At 44.8% G+C, this 13,994-nt stretch overlaps 1 protein-coding gene across 1 annotated transcript; it reads right to left on the bottom strand.

Annotated features, from left to right (window-relative positions):
- Positions 1–8,982: 8,982 nt before the first annotated feature.
- On the bottom strand, positions 8,983–13,707 carry elfn2a (extracellular leucine-rich repeat and fibronectin type III domain containing 2a). Its single transcript, XM_076083022.1, has 5 exons — positions 13,594–13,707; positions 12,437–12,586; positions 10,936–11,930; positions 9,889–10,522; positions 8,983–9,834 (listed from the first exon to the last, which is right to left on the bottom strand). Exons 1-5 carry the CDS (start codon positions 13,705–13,707, stop codon positions 8,983–8,985), a joined length of 2,745 nt encoding a protein of 914 aa, XP_075939137.1.
- Positions 13,708–13,994: the final 287 nt, after the last annotated feature.

Raw genomic sequence — 13,994 nt, 5'->3', positions numbered from 1 at the left:
GCAACAAGGACACGTTGTTTGAACACTACTTTTGCAAACGTGCACCGTATTTTTCTCGCTAGCCAATCAGAGCAGACAGGGTTTTGTGGGAGGGGGTCTAAAAGTGACAGGCACTAAAACAGAGCCAGAAAAATATTTTGTTTTTTGTTTTTTGTAACATTAAAGCATGCAAACATGTTCTCGTATAAACCCAAAATACAAGTTTGGACCTAAAAAGGAGGATAATGATTTGTCTCGTTTAACAGTGGGAGCTTAAGATGACCTATGGAGCATTCAACCCTTCTTCATCAAAAGTTTTGATCAGTTTGTCACTTTCTTCTCTTTTTCATTCCTGTTCATCTTCTTCAGTCTCTCCCTCCTCTCTTTCTCTCCCATTTGCCTTTCTTTTCCCTCGACTCACTGAACCCAGCTGTTATGGGAGTCCCTGTCAGACAATTATTTTGAGTCAGGCCCCCCCCCCCCCCCACGCTGCAGGGCAGGTGTTGGGGCAACCAGCACACCGCGCTCGTTGTCAGAGTGCAAGCTAACCTGCTGCACTAATGTTAATCAGGCATCAAGGGGCAGGAGGGGCAGGAGTAAAAGCATTACAGAAAGGGAATAATTCACTCAACCAGGAGGAGGGTGCATGCATTGAATAGGGATGAAATTATGTATGAAACAATATTCCTGTGTTAGAGAACAGTGTGTGTGTGTGTGTGTGTGTGTGTGTGTGTGTGTACGCGTGATAGTGTGTAATTACAACCAGTGCTTGTGTGAGACATGAAATTGTGCATTTGTTGATTGTTTGCGTTCAGTGTGTATGTGCCAGTGAACTGTGTGTATGAAATGGGCAGCATGCAATTACAATCCATGTGTCACAGAGCAAGAGAGAGAGCGCGTGTGTGTGTGTGTGTGTGTGTGTGTGTGTGTGTGTGTGTGTGTGTCAGAGAGTGACAGCGAGCAAGTGAATGAGCTTGGCCTTATTGGAGAGCCCTGCAGACTGAAAGGCAGATTAATTGAAATTGCTTCAGATCCCCACTACCCAGCCATCACTCCCGCGACCGAACCGACAGTCAAAACAAACTCCCTCAATCACACACACATACACACACACACACACACCATTATGAATGCTACTCTGTTGAGGAGGCACTCGTGCAGAGCCGCACTGTCCGACACGACAGGTTATTTGAAAGCAGAAATGCGCGTACACACACACACACACTGTCGCACATGCAGAAAAGTACACCAGCACTGACGACCAATCACACACATAGACGCACACGTAAATGCTCAGGTTAAGACGAATTCCTACAGCACAGCCAGTCCAATCTTCCATAAAAAGGACGCCCTCAAACTCTCCCCGTTGTTTTTCTTTTCTCCGGCTCTCCTGAAAAACAAGGCCCTTGAAAAGGCCAGCGGTGACAGGCGTATTATCCAGCTCTTCAACACCGCTCTCACGCTGTGTGTGTGTGTGTGGATGGACAAGCCTGTCTCCTACAAAATTACCTTCCCATACTGCTCAATTACATCTCAAGGGGAAACATATCTTCTCCCGGATTACGGTTGCAGTTTTAATACATGCGTTTAATGTTCATTGAATCAAAACACACTACAAAACTACTTTGTTAGATTTGGTAAAAAAAACTTATTCTGACCTGAATGATTACGAAATTGATAGAAAACAAAAACTCAAAAGTATTTGCTTCCCGCAGGCGAAAGCCCTGTGATTTTTTTTACCTGTCCTCCACCCTGACCTCCTCTATGTGGACCTCCAGTGACTCATTTGAAAAGTCAAAAGCAAACGTAATCCCCCCAAAAAAATGTAGTGTCATTGTATGGGAACGTACTTTTTTTTTTCTTCTTTTTAAATCCAAAACTTTGGTTGACTAAAAACTTGATCTAATCCTAAATATTCACATCTAAATACGGTTCTACTAGTTGGATAAACATTGTGCTGTCAGCTGATCTAAATAAGAGATGTCCCCGAAGCAAAAGCTTCTTCCGTTGTTGTTAGATGTGATTGAACATGCGTGACTGCCCTCGAGTTGTAATTCTGAAGTCAGACAGATCAGAAGAACCCATGAGAACTCCAAATGTGACATTCACAACGAGCAATTTCATTCTAACATACACATCGATAACAGTTTTGAACAAATCATGGGAACCATAGTGCTGAAAATAAAAACAGTTGAGCAGAAGAATGCATTGATTATACAGAGAAATAAATACATAACAAAAACAAATACACTTAGGCTTTTAGTCCCGTAAAGACACTTAGTTCATTTCTACAGATGTTTGGTTCCACTCCGCCTGCACATGAAACTCGCCTTTTTGGCACTTTTTAAGACCATTTGTGTCTGTAAACGTGGATAGAAATATTCAGTCCATATTGTGTGTGGGCAGGTGTCATTGTGGTTTGTTTAATGTGTGTATATGTGTGTGTGTGTCTGTTATGTATACTTAGTTATGCATGGGAGGGTATATGGTGTATGTGTTCTCACATTTCATGTCCATATAGTGCAACTCTAATCTATTCAAACACGTACAGTATATTCATTGATTCTCTACATTAGTGTGCGTTTGTCACAGTTGGCCTCCGGTAGAAACTCCTTCACTTTTGTTGTGTGTTGGATCCATGAGGGAACTCCCTCCGTCGTCAGTCTTTGCCATTCGGTTGACGGTGAGTCAAAGGATCAAAGGATCAGGTCAACCCGCAAATGAACGGACAAATAAACGACTCAACCTCACCAGCAGAGAGACGGCAATGTTCGCAGTTAAATCAAAGTCCTGCTTCCTCTTTAAAGCCAGTGAAACTAGCCAGGGCCAAGGTCAGCTCAGCTGGTCTCATACTGTAGGGGTTAGCGGTTGAATTCCCTCTGTAGCTTTTGAGTTAGATACAAACGCATCACTCAGGGGCAGAGCATCTCGGAAGGGAAAAAAGGTCCTTTCTTTTAGGCAGAGCCAAAGAGTAACAATGTGTGACCATCCGGTGACTATGTTCAAGTGTAGAAAACAGTCAACGCGTGCATACCTCTGCCAAGGTATCCGTTATGTCCATAAGGTAAATCTGGAATACTGAGTAGTGTATTCCGGCAAAAAAATGCTTTAAAAAGTTTGGGACAAAAAGAAAACCGAACTGAAAACGTATACTCTGTGGCAGAGGTAGGCAATGACTATTCATGCATTCATGGCCGTACCATTACTGCTACCAAATGGCAGGCCAGGTCACTTGATTTAAACGTAAACTGGCTTAACTAGTTGTGAGGAGCTATATTTCTGGGGTTCCAGTGTAGCAAGCGGATTTCCAGGCCAATGCTTCTATTTCTGTTTGCGGCTCTTTGTTTAATGTCTAATTAGCAACTTGAGATGCAAGACAGGAGTTTGAGTTGAGAGACAACTGGAGTAGCCAGTTTACAAGCTAAGTTTAAACCAATGAAAAGCTAAATCTTCAGATGATAGCCGGTGGGTTTCGGCCGATACATTCCACCTCTTTCGCTCTCCACATGGACCGTTTACCCACATGCAACCAAAGTCTGCTCAGACGTGATTGATCAGTACAACTCAGAACACAAACGGAAAGCAGAGCACTTCCAATACCAAAATGTTGTTCTGCATGTGCATTTAGAATCTGTTTACAGATTTAGTTTAGTTGCAGCTAAACTTAACTGAGAAGGTCAGTTACATTAACTCCAGCCAGTTTGTGTTTTTCAGTTCATAATGTGAATTCTCTGTGCCTGACTTTGACGCCTCTTAGACCTTTGGCTCTGCCTATCGAGAGTCATGACAGCCCAAGTCCTCCAAAAATAAAGCAGCTGTCCTTTCATGTTTGACTCTTACTTACTGGCTAAAAACTGAAGATACCGTTTTTCCACAACGAGTCCTGTACCATAACTGGGTTAGCATGTTCAATAATTGCCTTATTATTGTCTTTGTAAGGCATTGGAAAATGCATTATGTAAAATGAACTGCTGATAACTATTCTCCAAGAGCAGCAGGATGCTAGAGAACATTTTCAATGCAATAGCTGCAATGTGAATTTAGCCCTGGCTAGCCCTGTTGACCCCGATAGTGGAAAAAAGGACTGTCACACGAAAATATGTATCTTCGAATTGCACCAAACTGCAGCTTCTGAAATGTATCTGATGTAAAAAGGTAGTATATTTTACAGGTTTACAACATAAATATATCATTCTGTTTTGCAGAACAAGGGGAGATAAATGTACCGGGGCAAAGTTGGAGATCAAAATTCTAGGGACATTCTGTTGGATTCCCTTTATCGCATAACTTCTGTCCCAAGACTCCCATTTTCTGTACTAATATTGAACTCCAAGATATGTTAACAGCAGAGCACCATTAACGTGTTAATGGTGAGGGAGCAAGGGGCATTAGGGGACAGTAAGAGGAATGCTTCTGGGTTTGCTCCTGCTAGTGTGGAGCCAGCCTCTATTTGGACAGTGTTTTCATGCTTACAGCATTAAACCAAAGTCCATGTTTCCACTGAAGACCTTATCGTATGGATTCACAAGTTTAATTAAACAGGAGCAAAGAGAACTCACTGCCATTCCCAGGGAACCATTGCGTTGTATACAGTTTCTCTGCCAAAGGTTTGCGCTGAGCGCAACTCCAAAAGCAGGCAATCGAGAGGGTTGTGTGATTTTCCATGACTATTAATTTCTGTTTCTCAATAAGCCCAAACTGAAATTAGAAACCAAACTTGTAGCAATGAGTCCCCCGAGGCAGCCAGCAGTATTGTCTAGAAGAGTGTAAAACCCACATGAAATAGCTTGGGGCGAATATAAATTATCTACACTAGTTCTTCGATTAATAAAAAGCTTGTTGCCTACTCGCCAGAGCTGTTCCACCCAAAGTACCCGTTAATCACAAAGACCGCTATCTTGACGTTAACTTAAATTTCTCTGCAGACTCTCTGTGACCCACGAGTTGGGAAAACAAGAGACTCCTTGAATGGTTTTATTATTTTGTTCAAAGCAGACACCATGCCTGATTACCAGTTCCAATGGACCTCTGGGATTCACAGCTCTGGACAGAGAGGGATTGACTCCACTCCTCAGAGACTGCCACAAGTCGTAGCGTCTCAATTGTTCCCGGTTATGTTTTCCTCTGGAAGCCTGGGGCTGCCAGAGATTGCTTCATATTGATTCATCATTGTTGTTAATTGGCCAGACTGGAGGGAAGACACACAGGCAATCCCTACGGTACAGTAACTGTACATCCGTCAGTCTCAATTTGCGGATTCTGGCCCCTGTGGACTGGAGTCAGACTCCTCTCATTGGCTGTCAAGTGAGAACAATATATTCTGTGGATGAATACATACTAAGGAAAGGATATATGAACTGAGGAAGAGGAGCAAGGCTTGGCTGTGTTGTACGATAGAAGTGACATATTCCTTTAGAAAATCAATCATGTGGACAGCAGAGTAAAATCTGTTTTTGAGTGTATAGATTGAAATAAAAGTGTTAGGGTTCAAATACGAACACTGGACCATTGGATAGAAATGAGTAAGGCTCTCTAGCAAATCTATGACAATTGGACACACTGTTTATGAATAACTGAGCTAATGGTATTTCCTACATGTAGGGAAAACCCTTTGGGGCATATACATATACATAGGTAACCTCGGCTCTATTCCCCCCATTCTTCCAAATGAAGCCATTATTTAAAAAAAGCTTTCACCTCTGTATAGCCCGTGGTACTAATCTAAAACTAATTGATCGGAGATTCCTTGGACCTAACACGTAGGAGAGCTGCCAGTGGAATTTGAACAATAGGCCAAAATAGAAAACCGGGCTCTTTATAAAAAAGTGAAAGCTGTCCAACTGAGCGCCCAAGGGACATTGCTCTGTTTTTGTATTTGGTCCTACCCGCCCAAATTAAGTTCTATCGATCCGATAGCAGAGTAATGATGCACTTTCGACATCCCATTGTGAACACTGGTGGGTCTATTGGATAGGCTGCCACAGATGGCATAGAGAGGTCAGAGGGGAGTCATTATTCATATGGAATAACAAAAAGCAGAAGCAAAAGGAGTGGCTAGATCACTACTGCATAATGAAATGGTTGGTTGGTGCAAATTACAAACATATTTTCTCTTTTACCCCTTGAGGTATCTAGCCGTTCAGATAGTTTCCATTTTATACGGTCAGGTTCTGAGATTTCTACCACTACGCTAATACAGCGGAGGTGAAGGTATTGTGTTCTCACAGCAATGTAACGTTATTATTAAAGAATGATATCCTGGTTAGCAGGGGTAACAGACCTTGCTGTGATCAGCTTTTGGTGGAAATACGTTCTACTCCAAATATATAATATACAGTTTAGGTCAAAATTTCAATAAGCATGCTCTTTAGACACATGAACATTATTGTCTTCTTTTACTTCACAAAAGAAAGATCTGCTGACCTGCTGAATAGAGTCCCGTTTTGTAGACCGAGATCTTTAGAGGTCAAAGAGTAAATGCCACCTTACGCTTTCCGCATCAAACTCGCACCTCAAACAGCAGGTGAATCCATGCTCTGTCACAACGATAATATCAGAGTTCTGCCCGTGGAAAATCAAATAGAAATACATGACTTCAAGGCCTGGCAGACTGGTACTTCATGAGCGATCTGACTCCAAAGAGAAAAAATAACGCCCGGGAGGTTAGATTCCAGACTAGCTCACCTTCGCCTACTCATGACCTGCACAGTCATGGTGATGCATAAGTCCTGCATTAGTTTCTCTGTCTGTTTTACTGAGGATCACTACAGTCTGCAAGAGATAGAGGCAGCAGAAGGAGGTGGAACCTGGTTAAGAATGAAATGAGAGAGGCACGGACAAAAAGAAAGAAAAAGCAGCCGTCATTAATTTCAATCAGGCTTCCAGTCTGGCAGAGTTAATAACATCAGCACGCTTTTCTGACCTCAGACGATGCTATGGCATCAACCTCCGCAAATTACTCATTAATTTACCCCATTAAGTTAGACAGAGGTGGCAGGCAGGGGAAAAAACATTGAGGGGAATGAATTAATTAGACATTTTAAAACTGAATTCATACCTTATTTCAATTGAGATGTATCACATTACAGAAAGAGAGGTCAGGATGGCAGGGGCGAGGATAGGAGTCGTGGGCAGAAAAAGAAACAAAGACGGCCAGCTGACATTTATATTTTGACAGCATGGATGTTGGTGCAGAGTGAGTGCATGAAGATAATTTATAGAAATGAGAAGTACTTGTGTTTTTTGACAATCTAAAGCATGTGTTCCTCTTGTGTACGAGAACACAAGAATGCAAGTGAGAAAAGGAAAGTCACCATATCAAAGCTCTTGTTTGGTTTGTAATAGTACCAAGCCTTGCTCCTATTTCTTTTCACAGATTTCATTAATACAACCATGAAGTCAAACCCAAAAGTCACACAATAAACCAAAATAATGCCAAAGCAATTATGTTCTTGCTCATTAGGGCTACACTAGTCTATATTAACCATTTTGGAAAGGAAAAGTCAATATAATAGAAACTTGTGAAATCATACCTCCGAAGGGCACTTTGGTCCAGAGCAAACTCCCGCCCAGAGCAAAGAAGGGTCATACTGAGTGGAGAGCCATGCAGTCGGAGGCAGAGTATATCCCTCGGGCCTTCACCCTGCTTACCATCAATTGTATCTCACTGTGTAGTGCAGACAGCATTTGACATATTTCGAGTTTGTTGCAACCTTGCCTTGAGCGGACACGAGGACCGTATATTGTCTCCCGACTACTTGCATGCTCAAAATGAGATGCAGCAAATCTCTAACCTGCTCTCAATCTGCCGCTACTCCAAAATGTGATTACCGGGTTCTTTAATATAGGAGCTAACACCTGTCTTGCCAACCTGCACAACCCATCCAGCATGACTCGCACTATTGAAATGTAAATTTCCTACCTCATAGCTTCCCTTATCAAAAGAAATTTGCTACACCTGTAAATAAGAAATGGGCTAGGAGAGCAAAATGCCTGCAGGTCTTGAAGGGGTTTACTTCACGCTATCTGGATAGACAGGCAGGTTGGGCCAAACATTCATATACACACATACACACAACTCCCCAACCTGACTGTTATCTATATGCAAAGCATCTCCACTAAGCTATCCACTTTACAACCATAGAGGAGACTGAGAATAATGGGCGACTCAGCCCCAACCTCAACCCCATTCTCCCACCCACACACAATCACTCACACCAGCATGCACAAACTATATGCCCACACACCGGTGAACATATGTAGTTAGATGTTTCAAATCGATAAGCATGCTTGACACACATCCTCCCCGACCGACTCGTACACTGGCTAATTGCCAGGAAGAACAATTAGCCCGATAAGTATCACTTAATGTCCTCCCCCAAAGAGGGAGATTCAGGCTACTTTAAAACAAACGCACCTAATTCCTCATCCTGCTCCCTCCCTCATTATCTCCCTAAATGATGCTGCTATAGGAGAGCAGGTGTTGGCGGTGCAGTGGAATGATTGTTTTGTGAAAGGAGGTTTGATGGGATTAGAAACGGGGTGGGGTGGGGGGGGGGGGGGTTAAGCCAATGGGGCTGCCTCTGGTGAGATAGCAGTGCTACAGTGTACCAGTAATGAGGTAGAAGACATTGCCTGTTACCACTTTTTCTGTGCTCGGGATTCAGCGGGCCTACGGTAGCCTGCGAGGACCAAAGTGCCCAGTAACAGCTAGTCTGGTGAACAGCGTGATTCAATCACTCAGTATTGTGGTGAACACAGCCACCATCAGAAACAACCTTTTAAAATATCAATGTATTATCATAGAATCTTTTTCGTTTTTTAAATCACCCAGAGAATACCTCTTCAACTCTGGATCCAGCAGGGGAATGAACCGTGTCACTGGACACCTCAGAGGAAATCATCGTCCGTCTTGCTACATTAACATCTAGTATTCTTTATTAGTCTGCTGTTGGAGTCCAACCTCACAATCTCCCTTACAGCATTCGACTTAGCTTCCTCTGCTCACAGCTTCTGCTGGGCAGAAACTCCCTTCCAGTAGTCCAAAATATCGTGAAGGTCCTCGTCCTTGGCAAACTGCACCTTCTTACGCAGGGCGTGGCCTGCCGCTATATACGATGCTTCCTCTCTGGGGCTCTTCTTGTAAGGCCGGAATCGCTCCCAGATCCGCAGTGTGCTCTCAGACGAATACTCAGGACTGGAGGAGTAGCCAGAGTTGTAATTGTGGTGGCGAGAAGGTGAGAGCTGGGAGTAGGTGGCTGTGGCGTCCCTCTTGGTGCGGCCCAGTGGCTTGAGGAAGGAGGCCTTTTGGGCCGGTGAGGGTGAGTCGCTGCCGCCCTCATAGTAGAGTGCAGGAAAGGAGTGCCGGTGCTCGGAGCTGTGGTAGTCTGGCTGGACCTCCAAGTGGTGCTGCTGCTGTCCAGGGCCGACACCTGCACCTCCACTCCCATTATTACACCCCATCCCGCCCCCATTCAAACTCACTCCACCGCCATTTATGTTTCCCATCCCATTCCCATTGCACCCCCCACCTCCTCCACTTCCACCCCCTCCGCCACAACCCACAGGGCTGCCTTTGTCGTTTGGGTACTTGGGAGGATCACTGCGCTGCTCAGGGATATCTACACTGAACACCCTGTTGCTCTTGACAGAACCCGCAGCCGGGGCACCACAACGGTTCTTCACCACAGCAGTGTCCGCGCTCAACTGCCTCTGAATAGGCCGCACTGCATTGGCTGGGGGTGGGTCACGGTAAGGAGGGGAGAGGAACCCCCCACCGCTGATGCCCGGCCGCTCAGAGAGGGGCATGACAAGGGGCACTGGGGCCATTGAAGGCGGGTGAGGTGGCTGATGTAGCTGAGGATGAGGATGTGGCTGAGGATGAGGCTGGGAGTGAGACTTTGGATGCACCTTTGGAGAGGAGGCCATGATCTGATCTCCAGGGTGGCCTGGAGAGAGGGGCAGGAGGTTGCGAGGGAGGGACGCGATGCAAGTTTGTGGCTGGGAGGAGGACACAGGGTTGCCATTGTCAGCCGTGGTTACATTAGCAGAGGCGTCCAGCTTGAGGGCATCAATGCAGTTGTTGATGATCTGGTTCACCTTGTCCACCTCCTTGGCAATAGTGGAAATCTCTGATGCTGAGCCACGACCATCGTCATCCGAATCCTCCCTAGCCTCTGTCCCATTCTCAGCACCACCTCGCCTATCCACAACTACTTCCCCTCCTATCACTGCTCCTACAGCTCCCACCCCACCCTCCCTTCCTTCCCCTGCCACTCCCGCCGTCCTCACATCCATGTAGTTGCCCTTGCCTCCCATTGCCTCAGAGAAGGCACTGGCCATTTTTTCCACCTGGGGCAAGGTGGAGAGGCGGGAAGAACTGGTGTTGGCAGAGCCGTGGAGCATGCCTGTGCTAGAAGCGGCAGACGGGGGCAGCTTGCCTCCTGCTCCCCCTGAATGGTGGTGCTGGTGGTGAGCTTGCTCCTGGAGACGCTGCATGGCGCCTGGATCATTAGCCACAGCAGCAGCAGCCTCAGGGCCGTACCTGAAGAACGACAGATTAACTTTAACACAAACAATACACTCACTTTTTATTATCTGATCTCATATTGTGTACATCATTTTCCACATTGTGCTTAACAGCATGGTTGCAAAATTGTTGAAACTTATACTTAGAACAATATAATATGTCCTCTCAGTGATGCCATGGGGTGACAGAATTATTGCTGTTTTAATTAAAGCTCAAAGAAAATATAAAACAAATAGCATGGCCCAAAGCCTCAATAAAGAGTGTGGTTGAGGAAAATTGTTTGAAGTTAGAATAAATTAGGCTTTTCAGGATTTCAAATGAAAACAAAGCAAAGTAGCGGTGACACTTAAACAATTCATTGTCATGAAAAAGGATTATAATGGCGCCCCTAAGACTTCCCTTAACAAACACCAAAATTTGTCTAGTACCTCATCTCCAAAATAGTTTTCTTCACACTTATAGCCTTCTGCTTCTCTTCCTGGATGCGTCTCCGTCTGAGACAGTAATAGACCACTCCAAGCACAATGACCATGCCAAACAGACATCCCAAGATGGTCATGATGTAGTGGGTAGTTGTGGATTGATTGGCTTCTGGGTCCTCTGGTCCCATAGCTCGTGTGGTAAATGACAGGCAGGTGTGGTTGTAGTGCTGAGATTTGCTTACAGAAGCCACACAATACGTGTAGTTTGTGTGCGGTTTCAGTTTGTCCAAAATTAGTACCTCCTTCTTTTTTTTAAGGGGCTTGATGTCTTCACCAAAACTGTGGTTGTACTGGGAGAGGATGTACATCTTACTGTATGGTCGCGGGATCTGCACCATTAGAGAAGCGGTGTAGAGGGAAACAGTTTGAAGCTTCATGGAAATCTGATGGTTGTAGGTTGGGTCAGCAGTGGACGATGTGGTTGGTTGGTGGTACAGACCCTGGTCTGGGTTGTCAAAGCCCATGCCTGAGCCATCTTGATCTGGTGTCTGGGAAGTCATCCCTGGAATTATCACACCATCCCGACACATGGATAAAAGAGTGTAACGGGCATTTCTTCCGTGTCCGGGCACCGGGCTCAGAAGTGGATAACCAGTCATTTCCAGAGGGGTTTCGCACTGGAGGCGGTCGTAGGTGTGTGTGACGTTGTTAAACGCCTCCAGCCAGGTGAGGAAGCTGAAGAGGTCACAGCCACAGTGGAACGGGTTTCCTGCTAGTTCACACACCAGCAGCCTGTTGAGGACAGTGAAGGTAGAGGGGTCCAGACGGGCCAACTTATTGGAAGATAGGTCCAGGCTGCTGAGGCTCGGGCACTCCCAAAAGGCATTGGTGGCAATGACCTCAATAAGGTTGTGTTGCAAAAAGAGGCACTGTATTCGACCCAGACCTCTCAACATGCCCTCAGTCAGGTTGGTCATCTTGTTGTAGCCCAGCTGGAGAACCTGAGACAGAAAGAGAGAATTTATCCCTTGAAATTTGTATTAAAAATGACTCAACACAACTAATTGTTATCATTTGGTGGATGTTTTCTTAAGGTATGCTCCTCCATGGCATATGTTTTATCACAACTAGACACATCATTCAGTCAAACTGTAAAAACTTGGAAAGCCACCTATGAACAGGTAGTAAAAACTAGAGTTTTTGGTTGGATGATTTCAGAATATATTTGTCGCTCAACTCCAAACTATTGTACAGCATTGTGTAACAAAAACTGGCATGCTAGTAAATACAATCAGACTCAATTTAAATAAATAATAAAATAAATACTGCACGCCACAACTACTACACTCCTAAATGGTATATATATATTATAAAGGCAACACAATATAATACACAACATTTATATGAATGTATGAGCATGGCTTGAGGAGATTGTTTGACGTTACTATGATTTTAAATTAGTGATAAAGAAATACATGAAAACAGAGTTGTATTCCGGGCTGCAGACCTGGAGGTTGGCCTGTCCAGCAAAGGCCCCGTCCTCGATGTAGCTGATCTCGTTCTTGGTAAGATTGAGGTCAGTAAGGTTTGTGAAGCGGTACATGGAGGTAAAGAGCACGGCCTTCAGTTTGTTCTCATTCAGCCTCAGATCATGAACCTACGGGAGACAAGAGAGTGGGTGACTTTCGGTGATGCCTTGCACTCTCTCTGGCAGCCATAGAGGAGAACCTAAACTCTTTGCCAAAAATTGCTGCCAAGAGCATATTAGACAGCAAACTTGTATGTTTGGAGATGCAACAAGTAATTCCCCCAATTATACATCATATCAACATTTGTTTACTTAATCAGAGTCTGTTTTGCAAGCAGCTGAGCATCCCACCTGAGATATCTAGCAGTGGTAAATGTTGCTTGTTAATATTAAAGCACCCAACGGTAATGATTTTCATTTCTAATCAGATTCGCAGTAACTTGCAGGTGGTAATTGACTTGGCACTTACATATATTTCAAAATGTTACAACAAGCCACTCGATAAATAACTTTAGTTAATATAGCTTGTCTGGGCATAGATGTATGGGAAGTAGATCTAGCCTATAGTTCTTGCTCTAACAACAAGTTTCTTTCAGTGTAGAAATCTTACAGTGGCTTATCTGGAGGTTGAAGTGCGGCCCTGAGGTTCGTCTTGTCCGCGACAGATGCTGCACAGCTTTATACTGTATGCACTGTTGCTTCTTCCATACAGGTTAAGTAGCCAACAATCACAAAAACCAACTGTTGGTTGTGGTTGATGTATGTGTTCTACGTCAACAGCAATCATCATCGCAGCCACATAACAATTTGACCATCACTGCTGGAATTGTCACTATGATTGGACATATTATCATAACCTGCATTTTTTAGAGGCATTTTGAATATTGTATTACAGTCACTGTCATAGCAATCAACATATGATCACGACCATCAGAAGCCCACAATAAACCACAAGCATTATTATACTGACTGAACAGAAGATTAGATTCCCTTGCAATTTTGCAAAAGCCACTATCACTATTAATGGCATGTGCTCTAGCTGACACGTCTTAGCTCAGAGTGCATGAAGGCATACGGTTTAATAGCGGTGGCTGTGGTGGTATAAAAGGCCTTCGGGTAGATAAATTCTTACTGACCGTGCTGTTGATGTGCTGGGGGATGGTCTCGTATGGAGGCTGGTTCTGACTGCAGATAGCCAGCCAAACGTAGCCTTTATCCCCTTCTATCAGCCAGCAGTCCCCCTTCACCATGCCGGGCAGGTGGAGGAGCAACAGTGCAGGGAGCAGGAGGGGGAGAAACAGGGCGGACACGCGGAGTCTGCTGGCCATGGTTCGGATAAAGAGTGTTTGAGATGGCCTCGGTAGAGAGGAGGAAAAGAAAGGAGTTGAAGGGAGGAAGGCAGCGAGCGAGCAGCAGTTTTCAAATCAGGAAGAGCTGCAGGTCAGGGGCGAGCGGGCCACGTCTAAGTGGAGAGCGAGGTGAACGGAAAGGGCGTCTTCACGGCGATTACAGCTGAGCCTGCAGCATGGAGGCAAGT

Source organism: Anarhichas minor, unplaced genomic scaffold (genome assembly GCF_050575085.1).
Source record: "Anarhichas minor isolate MPS153535 unplaced genomic scaffold, ASM5057508v1 ptg000114l, whole genome shotgun sequence".
Taxonomy (NCBI): domain Eukaryota; kingdom Metazoa; phylum Chordata; class Actinopteri; order Perciformes; family Anarhichadidae; genus Anarhichas; species Anarhichas minor.
This window is presented reverse-complemented; position numbering and strand designations above follow the sequence as displayed.